Raw genomic sequence first — 19,217 nt, forward strand, 5'->3', positions numbered from 1 at the left:
TGACTTAATAATTTCTTATTCCGTTTCATCCGAGCATAAAAAAAGAAACTTATTCACTTATTTATTCACTTAAAACTTATTTATTGGTTTTGGATTTCCATTGCTTTATGAAGCCAGATTGTTCAGCTGTTACTTGATTTGTGGTTTTTCTGATTGTTTGTAATTAGCTCATTAAATATTTCCCAAAACTGGCTTCTGTTTTGTCCCCAGTGGGGTTTCTGAAGATACAGACAGGAATGATAACTGCTGTTAATGATGCCTCTTCAGTGTCACATCAATAATGCACCTCTTGATGCCTGGTAACCACGTTTCAGGCCTATTTACGACAAAATCCATGACTTAATGCTGCATAGATGACGGAATATCTTTAAGACACTGATTTATTAGAGTACAATTTGCACTGTTGATGTATACAGCAAATGTAACTGTATCAAAACTTCGGCCACGGCCAGAGAAGAGGAGTGTTTTTAACGTAGGACTGGAAGGCTGCCTCGGATCCCCATTTCTTCATCGCCTGCTTCTCCAGGATGGGGATGCCACTGACGTAACGTAGTAAAAACCACACGAACAGTGGAGACGCCACACTCAGGTACTGAGGCCCCTGCATGACGGACGAGGCCGAGAGCCAAAGACCCGACCACTGCAGGATCTCCCCAAAGTAGTTGGGGTGTCTGCTGTAGCCCCACAGTCCACTCTGGATGAATTTCCCCTGTGGACACAGAGCAGAAACTCTTTTTTTATTTGTTTTCTTAGATCTGACAAGGCATTTAGGGTAAAAGTGTCCAGAGTTCAGCCCAGGGGCAACTTTCACTGGTTTTCTGCAATCCAGGAGTGGCATAAATTTACCCCGTTAATCACAGGTGGTTGATGGAGGTGAAGACTTTTCATTTGTTATCAGGGTGAAATTATTACCAACAGAATTTTCTTACAATTGAAAATGTTAAACATGTCTATAATGGCTACACAAAACATATTCATTTTAATCTGCTCCGTTCTGCCTATTTTGAGCTCCTTTCAGAATGAGCTGCCGTCACTTTAAATCCAAATAACCTGCTGCTAGCCACGACTCCGAACTCGACGTTTACACTTGTGCATGAAAATGGCTGCCATTATACAACCGTACGTCTTTGAAAAGCATTAGTTCTACAACAAAACATTTGTCTTTTCTAGCGGCCATTGTACATACAGCAGTAAAAACAGCTGACTCAACATGCTGGAGTTTAGACTGGGTTGCTAGGTAACGCACTGGAACTCTGCTTGGGTTGCTAGGTAACGGGCAACTGAGGCACTTTACATTGTGACTTTACATTTGGGAGGTTTCTGAACTGGCTCATTATCTAGACACCAAAAAAATTATTATTAAGTAATAAAAATATTATTTAATAATACAAATTATTAGTATTATTGCCTAAAATAGTTGGGTGTTTTTACAAGCAGTCAAAACCCAAATGGAAGTACAAAAGAAAATGTGCAAAATGTGAATTTTGCATAAAATATCCCCTTTAAATACAACACAAAGGATTTATCTTTTTATAATCAAGCTTTTGTAATAAGAACTATCAAGAATTTTACTGAAAATCTGACTTTACTGCACCCAGATCAAATTTTATTTAATTTATTAAACTTGGCTAAATATTAGCAAGTGTTTTGGAATAAAGTGACCCAAATTGTGTTTTTATAATTAAAAATAAATTGGTTCAATTGAGCCTAAAAGACTTTAAAAAACAGTAAACATGAAAAATCCTTTTCAAGTTTTGTATTTACAATAAATAACATTGGACAATGTTATTTACTTGATTTTAGATTTTTTTTTTTCTTTATTTTCTTGGCTTGCAAGTATTTTGACTCAGTAATTTTGGCTCATATAACCAAAATGGCAACAGTGATCTGAGGCCTTCAGAATAACAAGCCTGCTTACTTACAGCATTATCTGGGTCGCGCTTGAAAAGCCACTTTTGCTGATCCGCAATAGCTTCGGCAGCGAAGCCAATACCCCAAACGGTCCAACCGATGTAGTCCCTGGGCCCCAGAGGCACATTTCGCTTCTCGGTGTTCAGCATGAGGGTAGGAAGGAGGGTCATAAATACCCACACAGCTTGGAGGGACGGAAACAGATGAATCAGTTTCATTCAGCCTTGCTTTAATCCTTCCATGACAAAAAATGCATCTAAAGCAGAGTAAATACCGTCCCCTGTCTTGAATAAATGCATATGGGGAGCGAGAAAGTAGACACTGATTAATACGGGGAGGCTGATCTGGTTCAGAAAGGGAGGAGGTAAAGAGCACTTTTCATATTTTGTCACAGTAAAACCACAAACTTCAATAAATTTCACTGGGATTTTCTGGCGTAGATCAATGTAGGAAGTAGTAAAGTGGGAGAAAAAAAATGGTTTTATGAGTTTTTCCTAATAATCTGAAAACGGTGGTGGCTACCTGCATTCAGAACCACATTTTGCTGCATAGATCTATGGCCCCAATATCCAGGGCCGGCACAAGCATTTTTAGGACCTTGAGCAGATTTTCATGGCCTACCCTCCACCCCATACCAACAGGTCAAAAATAATAAACAAAACATATCCAGGGTTTCTCCCAGTGTGTTATAAGCCAGAAGAACTCGTCCCATAAAGCTCAGGCACCAAAACAGTTTCTGTGGCCCTTATTAGAAACTCAGCACACACAAAATCAAAGAGCTACTAAAGCCACATAAATTAAATCTCCTGTTTGTCCCTCTGTATCCAGCAGAGATGCACAGTGCAACGGATTTAGCTGATCATGCAGGGCCGGCCCAAGGTTGTATGAAGCCTTGAGCAGAATTTGACTTGGGGCCCCCTTTTGCTGCTAAGAACACCAGCAACACAAACAGCATTTCATCAAAGATTCAGTCAATTCTGTGAGAAAGGCATAATTTAATTAGCCAACCTAAAAAGCAATCAGTGATAATTGTTGTTTACTGAGATATATTTGTGAACAAACAAAGCTCAATGATAAACTCAGCGGCAGAGTGTTGCTATGGCAACAAAACCATAGTGACAATGGTTTTTGTCAAACAATCTAACTATGAAGATTGTTCTTTGAACTTTTACAAAGTAAACTTGCCAGCTCCTTAAAATCTTAAATTTAAATGTTAAACAATTTTAAACCTTTTAATTTATGTATCCTGAAACAAATCAAATTTAGCAGCGTTGATAATCTCTATAAACCAATGCTATATTTAAGTATCTGTGGTTTGTGTTCAAATATTAGCATTTGTGGGGCCCCTGCAGCCCTTGGGGGCCCTTCTGGAGCTGCTGACTTAATTTGGATTAAACAGAAGTCAAAATGGTTGATATTCATTTTAATAATTTTTTTTGATTTGTTGTTTTTAAGACTTCGTAGTTGTGGCGATGTCTTCCCATAACACATTTCCTGTCGATTTAGCATCTTTTCATACAAAAACATGGAGGAGCGCCTCGGCGCCCGGCCACCAGGCGAGTTTTCTACCGTTAACCCTGATATCTATGTTCCATGTCACAAATATGGGCCACTTCATCTTGAGCATGGCATAACATCTTTGTAAAGTATGGAACGGTTTTTGGTTTTAAAGTGACAGAAAGTGGCGGTTTAACGACTGTAGCTTCCTCTCCAGATACCTTGAACACTCCAGTAAACAAAGAAAGTCCCAGGGCTGTCTCTGACATTGTTGAACCTGCGGTCATGACCGTCCTTCAAGATTCGCAGGAAAAGGAATGTGCCCAGCCTGCAGTGAGAACACGGTTAGCATCCGTTTCCATTAACTAAGGCATCATTCATTAACTCCAGTGCCCTGACTTTAAAGTTAGACGTTCTTCAGTTCCTCATCTGACCTCTCCAAGAACCCTTCCATGCTTCATGCTAACACTGAACTGCTTCGTTTTGGATCGGTGCTGACTTTCTCACCTGAGCCCCCATGCCGTCACCAACCCGGTCTGCACCTTCTGTCGCGTGTGACTCGCTCCTCCCCAGATCCGACTCAGGTGTGCCAGTAGTATAAATGTGCCAGAGCCTTCAAAAGGACAGACAGACAGACGTACAGACAGTGCAGAATTACAGAAATTATGGTGTGTAGCTCCACTTGTTGCAGGGCAAGGCGTGTCTAATAAATCTTTTACCCAGAGCGCTGTAGGCAATTGGTTCCAAAGTTCATAGCAGAGCGAAGAACAAGAAAAGGACGAGTCAGAAGAAGTGTCAAGGTGATCCGTCAGTGGGGAAATATATATACTTTTTACAGCTATTAACAGGTAAGCTGCAGCTTTTGGAAATGTTGAAAAATCTAAGTTGACAATTTTAAGTTTGTCTAAATTACTTTGAAAATCTGTAACTTCGGGATTGGACTTTTCTTGAACTATTTCCTTGTGAGTTTGGGCAGAAGTCCATTTTATCATCAAATCAAGTCATTGCTTTCATTCTCAAACGTCTCCTAATTTTGTTCAGTGAACGAATGATTTGCAAGATGCATAATGTTGGATTTGTTCAAATTTGTAATCGAATAAAAGAATTGGTTAAAGTAAGTGGGAAAAAATTTAATAAATTACAGCAACTTAAAAATCACACTCCAGTTAATATTGCTGTAGCAGTTTTAACTGGGTCTAAACTGCTGCAAAAGTGCTATTGGTTGCCATAGCGATACACAGAATTTTTTTTTCCTGAAGGATAAGAATTGGAAAAAAATGAAAAAATTAAATCCTCAACTTTCTCCAAAGCTTCCTCCTCTGTTTTTTTTTTTTTTTTATATCAGGCAACAGATCCCGTATATAGAGAAACGTCAGACCCAATTTACTTGGGGCCCAAGTGAGGCCAGTTAAATTTGAAAGAGGCACCATAAGGGTTCAGGACATTTAAGAAATGTTGCACATACGTGTCCAAACTTGGAAGTTGTAGCTTTGAGAAAACTGTGTATACTCTGCCAAAAATCTACAAAATTATTCTCAATCAATAACCTTGTGACCTATTTTCTTTCTGATTTTGGCATGTCAAATATCATTTATACCATTCTTCACGATCAAATGGACAATTCTTTATTAGCGTTGAAAAAAATCTAAGCCTTCTTATAACTGCTGACCAGGTTTTACCATTTTTCTGCTGGTATTTTGATGGGTTATATTTTGGTGATGATGTCTGAAGACCTCTTTGGCAAAGAGACTTTTAGGCCTCTTTGCCATCACCCTAATCTGCAGTTCCCTCTCCCAAACATGAACATGTTAGTAGCTACAAAAGAACCAACAACTTTAAGCTTAAATCTGCTTAGTAAATGAAAAATTAGGGCTTTATCTTTTAAGAAAATAATAAAATATAATATTCTATTAAGGGATTATTAAGTATATTGATTCAGTAGAGTGCTGTCATATCGGTAATATTATTTTATTATTAATTTTAAATAAACACATTGTGCGTTTTGTGTTTAAACATTATATATATATATATATAAATGTTTAGCTGCCTATGGAATAGCAAATTGACTTTTGAGATTTTTTCCTTTAAACTACTCCTTTTCATTCAAGACTTCTACACTTATGTCATCATGTGATATGTTCATTTTAAATGTAAATGTACTAAATAAACAAATGAACTTAAAATATTAATATGTGGGTTTCCCCGTGCCTAGCAACGCCCCTGGTCCCATGATTGCTTTGTGCGCCCCTGCTGCTGGAGGCGCTGATTGGCTCTGCTAAAGCTGAAGGAGGAGTTTTACCTCTAGACTCGTTTCACAACAAATCCACTTTAGATAACACAATAACACGGCTTTTGTAATCATTACATATTAACATCAAAATGACTGCGCATAAAGCACCTTTTATTTAAAAAAATGAATCACGTAATCATCGTAAAACTGAGCTCTTCGAGTCGTTTTCCAGTCTAGATTCATGTAGTCAACTTGCTAAAATGAAAACAGTCTGTGTGGCTGAAAGAGCTTCACTCTGCTTTACCTGCCAAGTCGTAAAACTTCTCGGTTCTGAACGCTGCAGCCAGAGCCCAGCCGGCCCACTGGATCCCCAGGTCGGTGAGGGCGCATTTGGCGAGGGCGCTTCCCATGATCATGTCCTGCAGCGCGGCGAGCAGCGCGGCGATCTGAGCGCCTGTCATAAAGCCACTTCTTCTTCTTCTTCTTCTTTTCTATTATGGCGGGTCGCAATCAACTTTAAGGTGCATACCGCCACCTACTGTACACGAGTGTGTAGCAACAGTATTCTACATCAGTCATATTCTATTTTTTAATTTTGTGTTTTGAAGAAAAATAAATAACGCTTTTCTTATCATACAAATATCCATTATATTTCCATCATTTCCCAATATTCCTTTCAGACTCCATTCTTGATCTGTCTTTCCAACTATTCTTCTCAATTTCTCCCTTTCACGTTCATATGTTTTACAGTTCAGTATTATATGTTCTACATTTTCTTTCTCTCCACATTTTTCGCATTTATCATTATTTTTCTTCCCTATTAAATATAAAGTATCATTTAAATATGTGTGCCCTACTCTCAATCTAGTCATTATTATTTCTTCCCTTCTATTTCTCTCCTTAACATTTCTACTAAATATTGACTTCTGTATTTTATATAATTTCCTTCCTTTCTTATCTTCATTCCATCTTTTTTGCCATATTTCCATTTCTTTATTCTTAATAATTGATTTCCCTTCCCCTTTGCCAATAGGTATTTTAATCGTTATTGCCTGATCTAAAGCCCTTTTTGCTAATTTATCTGCCCTTTCATTGCCTTTTACACCTTGATGTGCTGGTACCCAACAGAACCAAACATCAATGCCACCTCTGTATAATCTAAATAAGCTATGTTGAATTTCTAGGACTAGATCTTTCCTATTGTTTCCTTCTCCTTGAATACTTTCTATGACTGCTTTGGAATCTGTGCAAATTACTACTCTGTCTGGACGCACCTCCTCTACCCACTGCAAACTGATGATAACTGCCACCATTTCTGCCGTGAATACAGATAGTTGATCAGATAATCTTTTAGATATGTCAATTTTAAACTCAGATATATAAATTCCTATTCCCACACATCCTTTTGAATTCTTAGAACCATCTGAATATATTTTAGCATAATTATAATATGAGTTTCTTAAGTAAATTTCGGTTTTTACCCCTATTTCTTTTAAATTCCAATCGTTTTTCATTTTAAGGAGTTTTATGTCTACATTTACTGCCGGAAATATCCATGAAGGGCTAACGTTAATTGGATTAAATTGAGCTATTTCTTTATCTTCTAATTCATATATTTTAATCCATTTGTTTATGATCCATCCAAATCCATTACTATGGAACTTTGAGTATTCCCAACAATATTTTAATATTGTTGAATTTACATTTTCATCTTTTTTACTTTTTATTTTCATCCAGTATGTCAGAGCTAATTTTATTCTTCTTATTTCTAGTGGAATCTCTCCAGTCTCTACTAGAAGGGCATTAATAGGTGTCGTTTTCACTGCTCCTGTACATATACGTAAAGCCCTATTCTGTAAAGTATCTATTTTTTGTAATGTTGTTTTAGCTGCTACTCCATATATAAAACTACCGTAGTCTATTGTTGATCTCATGAGAGCCCTATATATGTTTAATAATGACTGTCTATCTGCACCCCAGTTATTTCCAGCCACAGCCTTTAGTAGATTTATCACTTTCTTACATTTAGTTTCCAGATTCTTTGTATGCGTTTTCCATGTATATGATTGATCCAACCATATTCCCAGATATTTAAATTCTGCTACCCTTTCCAATGGTTGTTCATATAATGTTATTGTACCTATGTCTATGTTTTTCTTATTTGTAAAAATCATATAACAAGATTTACTTGTTGATAATTTAAAACCCCATTCAAAGGACCATTTTTCTACTTTATTAATCGCTTTCTTAATTTTACCTATAACAAATCTTGTATTCTTTCCTCTCATCCATAAAACTCCATCATCAGCATATAATGCAGATTTTATACATTCTTCTGTTTCAGAAAAGATATCATTTATCATAATATTAAATAGTATTGGGCTAATTGCACTACCTTGTGGAATTCCATTTTCAATATTCAATTCTTTTGAGTAATCATTTCCAATCTTAACTTTTATTTTTCTATCCTTCAAAAAATTTGCTATCCAATTAAACATTTTCCCTCCTATTCCCATCTGCTTCATTTTTATAAGTAGTCCTTCTCTCCATAATGAATCATAAGCTTTTTCTATGTCCAAAAATACTACAATCATAATTTCTTTCATTTTTAAAGCTTTCTCTATATCATTACTAATTCTAGTTATTGCGTCCATTGTTGATCTTCCTTTCCTAAATCCGCACTGATTTTCATTGATTAATTTCTTATGATCAAGAATAAATTCTAGTCTATTAATCACTATTTTCTCCATCCATTTACTTAAGTGTGAAGTTAATGCTATTGGTCTGTAATTATTTGGATTTGCAGGATCTTTCCCTGGTTTGTTAAACGGCAGGATTATTGCTCTCTTCCATCTATTTGGTATTAAACCTTCTTTCCATATTTTATTAAATAGTTTTAATATTAATTCTAATGTTACTTCAGGGATCTGTTTAAACATAGCATAGCATAGCTGATCTTCCCCAGGAGCTGAATATCCTGTCCCTTTCAATACTGCTTTAATTTCCTTCATGGTTATATTTATGTCTAATGTTGAATTATATGTTTGACTTTTTCCCAAAATATTTTTATGCTTGCTAATTTTTTGATTCATCTGTTGTCTATGAATGTTTGTAAGATGTTCCCCACTATGTACTGCCGCAAATGCTTCCCCCAACAAATCTGCCTTATCTTTATTTAACACTACTACTTCCTGATCTCTGACTAAGGCTGGTATTTTAATACCACTCCTTTTCCCAATCATTTTCCTAAACATTGACCATACATTTTGCAATTTAATTTCAGATCCTATTGAGGAAGTATATTCTCTCCACGTTTTCTTTTTGGCTTCCTTAATAATTTTACGAGCTACTGCTCTTTTCTTTTTATAATTAATAAGAGTTTCAAGTGTTAAATTTTTCTGCAGTATTTTAAATGCCCTGTTACGATCTTTAATCGCTCTAGTACATTCATCATTCCACCAAGGGACTACTTTTTTCTTCCCTTTTATTATTGTTTTTGGTATACTTGAATTTGCAGCATTTAAAATATGTTTTGTTATCTGGCTTGTACACTCTTCTATGTTACCTTTTAATGTAACCAAATGTCTGCTTTCCTCACACTTTACTTTAAATTTTTTCCAATCAGCTTTATTAAAGCACCATCTTGTGATTATGACATCTTCTTGCCTCTTTATATTATCATTAATTATAGTACTTACTGGAAAATGATCACTCCCTATTGTAGATTCCCTGTTGACGTTCCATTCACATGATCCTACAAGACAGTCAGATACTAATGTAATGTCTAGACATGAGGTTGTATTTTTATATACATTAACTCTGGTACCTTTTCCATTGTTAAGACAAACTAGTGACCTTTCATCCATTATTTCTTCTATTATGTTGCCATTTTGATCTGTCTTTTTGCTGCCCCAGAGACTATTATGAGCATTAAAATCACCGCACCATACTTCTCTTCTATGTAATTTCCCAGCCATTTCCTTAAGCTTTTTACAATCGAGATTTTTACATGGATTATAATAGTTTATAATTTTAATATTACCATATTTTCTTACATTAAATATTTCTATAATAATACATTCTAATTCATTATTCATTGGGATTTTCTTATAAGCTATTCCATCTTTAATTAAGGTAGCACATCCTCCTCCATTACAATCACTTCTATCCTGTCTTTCCATGTTATATCCAGGGATCTTAAAATCTAGATTTGGTTTTAACCATGTTTCTTGTATACATATAATATCAGGGATTATTTCTAATTCATAAATATACTTTTTAAATTCTTGTCCATTGGCTATTAAGCTTCGAGCATTCCATTGAAGTATATATAAAACCATTAAAAAGAACACTTGGATCCTAGTCCTGTGTATTTCCTGTAGTTTCAGTGGCACTTAGAATGGTATGTATTTGATCTGCTTGTATTTCTTTCATATCTAAAAATCTTCCAGCTGCTGTTACTATTGCCTTTTATTTTATCACTTTTCTTCTTCATTTGCACTGTTACATTAACAATATGGCATATAAATGCTACGAAGTTTTCTTTTTTCACCACCATCGTATCTTCATCCACTCTACATTTATGCAAGCATGCATTTTGGATATTTGGATTTGGAGCCAGTATTTGTCTCTGCCCGTTCTGCACTTGATTTATATTCCAAGCTGAGTTTCTTTGACCTGTTTCTCCCATTCCTCTATTACTGTCTTTCTTTACTCTTTTAAGGCTTCAGCATATGAAATTCTTTCTGTAATTTTAACTCTTTGAGCTTCCCTAGCTTCCTTTTGTATTTGACATCCACCATAAGCTGCACTATGTTCTCTCCACAATTACAACATTTGATTTTTGCATCTTTCTCACATTTTCCATATTCATGTGGACCTCCACATCTTGCACACCTGATTTTTCCTTTGCATTCCTTTGCAGTGTGTCCCATTCTTTGACACTTGAAACAGCGGAGGGGTTTACGGATATACTCTCTAACTCTATAGTTCATGTAACCCAGCTGGATATTTCCAGGCATACTATTTTCAAACTGTAAAATTACTGCCATAGTATCTTTAAGTTCCCCGTCTCTTTTACTTTTAATCCTAGTGGCATCAGTTATTTTCCTCCTTTGATTTCTGCTTTCACATCTTCCATTGTCATTTCCAGCGGAACTCCTGAAATCACTCCTCTTAGCCTCGCTAACAATCCTGGTATATGAGTTCTAACTCTTTCCCCCATTAGGTTTTTCATTTTCATGATCTTTTGTTGCTGTGATTCGCTGTTAGCATGTATCAGCACTCTTCTGTTGTTCATGATTCTAGCCATTTTTATTTTTCCTATTTCTGCCTCTATTGCTTTAGTCAGTTTTATGGGATGTATAGCTCCCCCCTCTTGCTTGAATTCTACCACGACTTTATATTCTGCTTCTAAATTAGCTTGACTCTGTTCATCTGAATTCGCCCTGTCATTTGTTTTTGTTCTTTTGCTAATGTCTGCTCTTGTCTCACTTTCTTCTGACCAACTTCTTGCTCTTTCTTGTCTTTTCTTAATTGTTCTTTTCATTCGTGATGATCTAGAAATCATCCACTCCATCTCATTCCCACTATTTCCTCCTGATGTAGAAGCCATGTAGCTACAGTCAATGTACAGTTTATGCTAACCGCCAAAATTCAAATCCTACCGCCTTGTTTGTTCCGTTCACTCTCCAACCTCCTTCGAAAACTTGCAAAACCATCCACGACCTCATAAAGCCACGCCTCCAAAAACCAGACAAATACTAAACAGTTTGGGTAAAGTTCACCGCCGAGATTCCACAGGAAGCGGGTTCTGCAATGAACTCTGGGTAGTGTAGTAAAAAGAGCGTCTTCTGGTGGAAGTTAAATGTAGGTTAGGTTAAGGTAGATTAAGTACCTACGACGACGTATCAGCACAGTCGATGCTGATACATCTAAACAGGAATACATAGAAATACAAATTTCTGAAGAAGAAAAGGTGAAATTTATGATTTTGGAAAGTTGAAAAAAATTTTATTCATTTTATTAAATTTTATTAAATTGTAGTCCCAGAAAATTTCTATAAAAACACAAAAATGTTAGTTTTTGCCAGAAATTTACGCCTCCTCTTAATAATAAATAAATAAATGAATAAATACATTCTAAAAGTGGAACTTTTTTCTTACTTTTGGAAATTTCTAGGATTAATCTCAAAATTTCAGATTTGATTTTCTAGTAAATTTTTGACTTTAAACGCTCAGAAGTGTCCTTGTTTTTGTCTATATTTTTTTAGATTAACCTTAAAATTTCTGAGTTTTTCTTTTGCCAGAAATGTACTCATCCTTTATTTTTACCCCTTATAACCAGATTAAATAGTTATTATTGATAACTATCAACTGTTAACAACTGTTATTTGTAGCAATTATTTACAGTGGCAATAAATAACTACTTAGAGAAATCTTAAAATAGTTTAATCTTTTATGTTAGTAGGATAGTAAAAAGTCCAATTCGCTAACAAATTCCCAGACATTTAGGAAAAGAAATTGAGCCGCAGCATCACGGATCCTTTCCCATCTGATCTCAGGTATTTTTTAACAGATTCAGGTTTTGTTTTGAGGCAGTGCTCTCCAAACTCTTTTGTCTCGACGGCCAAAATGATCACAGTTAAAGTACTGTCAGGTCATAAAATCTTGAATTAAAAATACAAAATCACTTTTGTGAAATCTTTTCTTCCTTACCTGTTGAGATACACTAAACATGCAATATTTTATTGAAACAAAGCAGTCAGATAAGTCAACCCAACATAAATAATGATAAGTATTTTGTCTCAGTTTCATTATTTTATAACTTATGCTTTTCTTGTGTCAGTTTTGTCAGTCATTTTGATTAGTACACGTCTATGCTTCTTGATAGACACTTGTTTTTTTTTTTTATATATATTTTAAAAAAAGAAAATGTTCATCTGTGTCTCATTATATTTAAAATATCTATCTCATAAAGTATTTCTTGTGTTTTTCTCTCAGGAATAAACACGGGGAACCTCAAACATGGCAGAGAGCACAAGTCCAAAAGGCAACTCGGGTGTTTTTGCTAAAAAAGTGCAAAGACAGCTGAGCAGAGGCAAAGAAAAGGTGCAAACTTTAGGATTTCTTGTTTCTCAAATACCAAAACAAGAAAAGTAAGGAGAGATTTAAATATTTCTTTATTTTACTGCAGGTGATGCAAAGGCTTGGAAAGTCGATGGAGACGAGAGATGATCAGTTTGAACGCTCCCTCCAGATGTTCAACGACCAGCAGGTAACAAAACCTTAAGCTCAATTATTTTTAATAATCACAAACATGCTCTAAACCTGTCCCTTCATATATATTAGGTTTACTTCACAACGACCAATTTTAATGTTTTCTTTAGTTTTTATGTGATAAAACAACAGGGAGCAGCTCATGATCATTAAATTGAAGGAATGAAACACAATTTTGAAATTTTTTACAAATAAAATATTGAAAATTCAGCCCCCTGTACCATGATGTCCCTAAATTAAAGCTAAGAAAAACTTACTGCCATCAAAAGTCACTGGATAACCTACATCTGGAGCTACAACTGGAACGGTCCAGTCAAAGTCTAGACCTAAATCCAACTGAGCACAAATGGAAAGACCTCAAAAGTGATTTCACAAAAAATTGAGTATTTCTGAAAATAAATTCCCACCACACTTTTCAGATTTTTCTTTAAATAAATGTTCAAAAAAAGAGATCCAAAACAACTATGCGTCATTTTTCTAGGTTCTTTATGATGGTTTTTGCAGTAAAATTCTGTCAAAATGCATTAAAGTTTTCACTTGTGCCCTGAAAACAATCTGCCAAAATCCAAGGAGCTTGAATACTTTTACAAGGCAACGCACTAAATCATTGCAAACTCTTTTTCTATTTACAGACAGACGGGAACCGGATATACAAGGACTTACGGAACTACATTAATGCAATAAGAGGTATGAAGTGGTTTCTTGCACATGCAGCAGAGATGTAGATTTGTGCCATCTGCTGGTCTCAAATTAGTTATTATACTTTTTGCAGACATGCGTGAAGCGTCAAGACGCCTCTCTCAGTCTCTGTTTGATGTTTATGAAAGCGACTGGGCTGGAGAGGAAGACCTGGGAGCCATTGTTGAGGTTAGTGACAGAGAGAAAACAGCAACATGCATACAATAGAATAGAACATACTTTATTGATCCCCAATTGCTTATTAATTACAAAGTGACTCCATCCACCGTGTTAAATATTAATAATACATGCAGGAGAGCATTTAATTCAAATAAATAAGGTGAGGTAGAAAGATCAGTTGTTGCCACGAGGTTAGAAGTCATACTTCTCTCTGCAAAATGTAACTTTTATAAAAAAATATATTTTACATATTTGTTGAAACTATCATTATGCCATGGCAGTATGGTATGAGACAAATAATCTGCAGCCAGATCAAGCTCCTCTGCTTTGTCCCAGTGCTCCCGGTGCTAACTAGAAACAACCAATCAGAGCCTGGAGTGGTTTAAAAAAAATATTGAGTATTTCTGAATATAAATTCCAACCACAATTTTCAGATTTTTTAAAAAATAAATGCAAAAAAATATCCAAAACAACTATGCTTTATTTTTCTTCAAATTCACAATTATGAGTCCTTTGTGATGGTTTTTAGCACTGTCAATCACAATCTTGTGTGGTGCTGCTTTTTCTACCTTCTTCTCCCCTCTTGCTGTTACGCTGCAGCTAGCATAGCATGTTGAGAAGGCTATGGCTAGTTAGCATAGCCACCTATAACAGCAGATAAACAGCTTTCCTGTAACTATAAGTTGTTTCTTCACCATAAGAACATTTAGCAGCGAGTACATGCCATTGATTGACAGTGCTAAGACCCGCCTCCTGGCTCTGATTGGTTGTTTTTGGTCGGAAGCGGTGCATTTCTTCAGATGGCAATAATAGCTCAGGGAAGAAATTAAGGAGATTGATCTTTTTACAGATTATCCGTCTCATACCAAACTATCCCGATATGGTGTCAGTTTTAACAAATATGTAAAAATATATATTACTTATAAAAGTTACATACTGCAGCTTTAGTGAATAATTAATGTAATGTTTATGCTGGGCCTGTTAATGAAGGGCGAGGACCTCCTGTGGAACGACCACGAGGTGAAGCTGTTGGACCAGGCCGTCCGCACCATGGAGTCCTACGTGGGACAGTTCCCAGATATTCGGGTAATGCAGGGAAACAGAACTGAACATGTGGACAAAACAGAAGCATGAGAACAAATTCACATTTCTATGAATCTACCTTTTAACTTGTAGGAGAAAATTGCCAAGAGGGGAAGGAAACGGGTGGACTACGACTCGTCCCTTCACACCCTGGAGTCTCTGCAGACCGCCAAGAAGAGGGACGATATCAAGATAAGCAAGGTCTTTGAAAGAGTACTAGAAATCTTAGAAGGTTTTTTCTTGTACCTTTATCTGCTTAAATATCCATCCTTTCAACCTGCAGGCAAAGGAAGAGATGCTAGCTGCCAAAAACGTCTATGATGGGATCAACAATGAGCTGAAAGAGGAGCTGCCTGTCCTCTATGACAGGTCTGGTAGCTTTCTTTGTAATGTTACACTTTCTCTTTCCTCTTTTATGTCTTTTTAGATTAATTGTGTGTTTTCCTCCCCTTAGCCGCATCGGATGTTACGTGGCTGTCTTCTCAGCTGTGTCTAATTTACGAGACATCTTCTATAAAGAAATGAGCACGGTATGTCTCACTTTGAAGTGAAACGCAATTATAACGTGGAGAGATTTTCCTGTTTTGACCACCCGTGTCCTCTTTCAGCTCAATCTTGATCTGCAGAGTGTGATAAAAGAGCTGCAGGCTCAGCATCCTGACAAAACGTTTGCTGTGAGGGGGCTGCAGAGGTACGTTTCGCCCTCTAGGCTTTACATACAGTTGATTAAAAAAACCCAAAAAAACCCAGAAGGTTTTCATATGTTTTCAGCGCAGCTGGAGGTTTATTGAGCCGTAATGGATCAGAAAAATATGCCTTTTTTCTTGGAACTTTCTTTAAGATGCATCTTTTGCTTTGCAAAAGTTTTAATACCGAATGAATTTCTCACATTTTGTCATTGTATTGAAAAAGTAATAGCTCCACTGGCAGATTATTTTCACTTAACATGGGCAAATTGTCTTGATATAAGTAAATTTATTTGCCAATAGAACTAGTACTTTTTCATCAATATTAAGTAATTATTTACTTAAAACACGCTTCTACATCTTGCTGAAAAGATACTTGTGAGTTAGTTTTGTCTTATTTAAAGTGTACTAAGATATTCACAGTAGAAATTAGACTAAAAATACTATGTAAGATTTAGTGTTTTTGCAGTGCAATGGCTGCTGGAAAAGGCAAGTGTTTTGTTGTTGACTTAGCATCTAGAAACGACTTTCTGGTATGAAGCAGGCTCCACTTCTGCTTTTCAAAGATTTACAGTTGTATAATTATGCATCTGTTTTCAGCCATTTTCACATGTGAGTGTAAACATTGAGTTTGGCCAGCAGTTTATTTGGATTTAAAGTGACAAGATGCCCCAAAATAGTTAAATCTGAGCAATCAGAACAGGCTAAAATCTCATTATATAAGAATGATTAGAATTTTTTTTTTTTTTTAAATAAATAATGAACACGTTTTGTCTAGCCCATAACTACCCTAAAATATTCAAGGAAGAACAATATGTCACCTATAACTCAGATGAGGATGAGCACACATTCAGTTTTCAGATTTTTATTTTTCATAATTGTTGCATTAATTTACTTTTCCTGGTCGTTCTCATGCATTTCCAATAAAACCAATTGATGTTTGTGGCTTTAACCTAATAAAATCTGAAAAGGTTCTGCTATGAAACCTTTGCAAAGCACTACAGATATAAAGATAATTCACATTCCTGTAAATTATTTCAGGTATGGCTCCCTGAAGAGACGGACTCTGCTGTCCCCCAGGGCCTGGAAGGCCAGTTTTTCTGAATTTCACCTGACCTACAATCCCAGAATGAGCCAGCGGTCCAGTCTCAGGTCTCCGGATAAACCCCGCCACAGCAGTCTGTCCAGAGAGAGCAGCACACTCGGCTTCTCCTCTCGGTCGTCCACCCTGAACAAAAGCCTGACCGAATCCAGAGAGCTGGACACGACTTCCTGCCACTCCGAGAACCAAAGCTCTGTGGCGCAGGAGGAAGCTGGAGCGGGAACATCTGGGAAAGAGAAGTCCGGAGCAGCCAGTGGTCAGGGGGAAGAGGGGAAAAGCTCTGAAGAGGTAGAAGGTAAAAAAGATGGAGAAAAAGCTCCACCAAGTGAGAGCAGCTCTGAACTGAACAACTCCTGTGAGTCTGAGAGCTTGGAGCTGCAGCTGTCCGCAGCCCAAAGCGAAACGCTGCACATCGAAGAAGAAGAAGATGAAGATGATGACTCTGCCACCCTCGACTCCCAGAAAGCAAACGGTCTAAAGAACGGCGACGTTAGTGGATTGAACTCTGACACCAGCGAACTGCGCATTCCTGACAAGGTTGGTCTCCTAATTATCTCTCAGCTGAGGCATGCTGGTTCTATTTCTGGTTTGTTTTTACACGTTATAACTCTTGTTCTCTTTAGGATGGTGCTGGAGGAAAACAAACGCCCCACGACTCAAAAATCACAACGGTTTAAAGGTTTTATACTTTAAAAAAACAACATTTTTTTTATTTTTTATTTTCCTAGATTCACATTGCTCCTTGCTTGCAGGTTACTTTTAGTATTTGACGTTTTTTTCCCCTTTTGCCTGAACAGAAGACTGAAAACGACAGCTGGTCAAGAGGCAAAAATAAAAAGGATGAAGATAGCCGGGCAGACGAGCCCAGCTGTTGTTTCTTTGCTGTTAGTTTTCTCATTTATCTTTCAATCAAATCAAGTTTGCCCCAGAAAGAGCTTCTAGTTTTAATAAAAACAAACCAAACATAAAGCGTTCTTGAATAATGAGTTTATTAGTATAATTGCACAAGGTGGCACATTGTGCCTAGCTTCTGTTATTAGAAGAAACTGAACTAAACTCATAATTTTTAGGTTTTTACTAACTGTAAGGCCAAAGCCAAAGCGAGATAAGTCAAGATTGTCAGGGATTAATGACGTCTTACACATTTAATCATATGTAGAAACATTTTTAACATTTATTACTAAAGAAATCTTACAAGTTAGAGTTTGCAGTGCATCTGTATGTGTTGTGTTTGGCTTAATAAGAGCTGAAATTGCTTTTTAAATTTGTATAATCCATGTAAAGTATTGTGTAAATGTGTACACCTTGAACTTTTTCACATTTTGGCCACATTACAACTTTTAATTTCTTTGTTTTTATTGCAGCTTTGCTGTGATAGATCAACACAAATCTGGACATAATTGAGTAGTTAATGATGAAAATCAACACATGGTTTTAATTTTTTTTCTACAGCTATGCATGGACAAAAAATAAAGCTGTAATTGCTCAAACTTTATGTTGTCACAGATTCTCTATTCAATGTACAACTGGAGTTTGACAGAATCAATCTGAAAGATGAAAATGCTTCAAACTGAAAAGCATGTCAGGCTAAACAAGCCATTTTGAGTGTTAAAATGCAAATTCTGGTTTCTTTTAAGATTTCAAATAATAATTATACATATTTTAATTGAAAAACACAACAAAACACACACCTGAAACACACTGCTTCCCTGTATGGCATAACGTAAACATCAAAAATAAGTCAGATGATATCGAAATAAGTCTGGATTGTGAAGAAGTCATGATCACTTATTCATAGAAATATACCATGGAAATTCCCAGATAGATTATTGTTTGTCCTTGAAACTCATACATTTAAAGATGAATATAAATTAAAAAGGCAGCGTGTAAGTAAAAAATGATCCAGATTCATACAAGAACACCAAATTAGTGAGTCCTATCTAAGCTGGCCAAAATGCCATGCAGCAAGGAAGAAGTCATCACTCTTAAAGGTACTTGAATAAAAGATTACTAGATGTTTCAATGGTATGTCAATGGTATCATTCATTCATTCATTCATTCATTCATTCATTCATTCATTCATTCAAATAGGCCACAACAACTCGACCGTTGGATCGAGCAGCGCCACTTCCGGGTTCACTTGTTCTGTTGCATTTTAACCACAAGAGTGGCGCACCTGTTTCATAGAGGATCTCTGAGGCAGAAGAAGAGGAAAGGGAGGGGCGGAAACGGCGAGCGTATCCCTCCCGACTCACGAGTTTTTAGAAACTGTCTGCTCTTACTGTATTTCACCCACGCAGTTAAGTTTCACTTAGTGGACTCAGTCGGAGTTAAATACTTAAATCCTCCAAAAAACAGCGCAGACTGTCTTCTTTTTGTTTTTCCTGTCGTAAAAAAAAAAAAAAAACTTAGCTTGGTTAGTCCGTTGTTGAGGTTTCGTGTCGCGGTTGTTCCACAGCTGTTGCTTCGCCCTCAGGTAAGCTCAAACAGCAGCTGCGCTGAAACAATGTCTGATTGATTAACTGCTGGATGGGAGAGCGGGAGAGCTTTATCTGATGGCCGTAAACGGTCTG

General features: G+C 36.4%; 2 protein-coding genes across 2 annotated transcripts; one reads left to right on the forward strand and one right to left on the reverse strand.

Moving 5' to 3' along the window:
• On the reverse strand, positions 1-6,136 carry si:ch211-210c8.6. Its single transcript, XM_044116330.1, has 5 exons — positions 5,943-6,136; positions 3,916-4,021; positions 3,630-3,736; positions 1,923-2,095; positions 1-709 (listed from the first exon to the last, which is right to left on the reverse strand). The coding sequence occupies exons 1-5, from the start codon at positions 6,097-6,099 to the stop codon at positions 431-433; spliced, it is 822 nt and encodes a 273-aa protein (XP_043972265.1). The 5' UTR covers positions 6,100-6,136; the 3' UTR covers positions 1-430.
• bin2a (bridging integrator 2a) lies at positions 4,032-18,653 on the forward strand. The gene is made up of 13 exons (XM_044116317.1): positions 4,032-4,256; positions 12,640-12,747; positions 12,833-12,913; positions 13,548-13,602; positions 13,688-13,782; positions 14,764-14,859; positions 14,950-15,057; positions 15,140-15,225; positions 15,311-15,386; positions 15,465-15,547; positions 16,584-17,181; positions 17,268-17,323; positions 17,442-18,653. The coding sequence occupies exons 2-12, from the start codon at positions 12,664-12,666 to the stop codon at positions 17,319-17,321; spliced, it is 1,416 nt and encodes a 471-aa protein (XP_043972252.1). The 5' UTR covers positions 4,032-4,256; positions 12,640-12,663; the 3' UTR covers positions 17,322-17,323; positions 17,442-18,653.
• Positions 18,654-19,217: the final 564 nt, after the last annotated feature.

The sequence above is a fragment of the Gambusia affinis genome, linkage group LG01 (genome assembly GCF_019740435.1).
Source record: "Gambusia affinis linkage group LG01, SWU_Gaff_1.0, whole genome shotgun sequence".
In the NCBI taxonomy this organism is placed as follows: Eukaryota; Metazoa; Chordata; class Actinopteri; order Cyprinodontiformes; family Poeciliidae; genus Gambusia; species Gambusia affinis.

Bases quoted from the DNA above. Each gene is read 5' to 3' on its own strand.
- bin2a (XM_044116317.1), top strand. From the start codon at position 12,664: ATGGCAGAGAGCACAAGTCCAAAAGGCAACTCGGGTGTTTTTGCTAAA. The intron at 12,748-12,832 runs GTGCAAACTTTA...ATTTTACTGCAG, and splicing joins TGAGCAGAGGCAAAGAAAAG to GTGATGCAAAGGCTTGGAAA. The intron at 13,603-13,687 runs GTATGAAGTGGT...TACTTTTTGCAG, and splicing joins CTACATTAATGCAATAAGAG to ACATGCGTGAAGCGTCAAGA.
- si:ch211-210c8.6 (XM_044116330.1), bottom strand. From the start codon at position 6,099: ATGACAGGCGCTCAGATCGCCGCGCTGCTCGCCGCGCTGCAGGACATG. The intron at 3,737-3,915 runs GTGAGAAAGTCA...TTCTCACTGCAG, and splicing joins GTGACGGCATGGGGGCTCAG to GCTGGGCACATTCCTTTTCC. The intron at 710-1,922 runs GTAAGTAAGCAG...CTGTGTCCACAG, and splicing joins AGCGCGACCCAGATAATGCT to GGGAAATTCATCCAGAGTGG.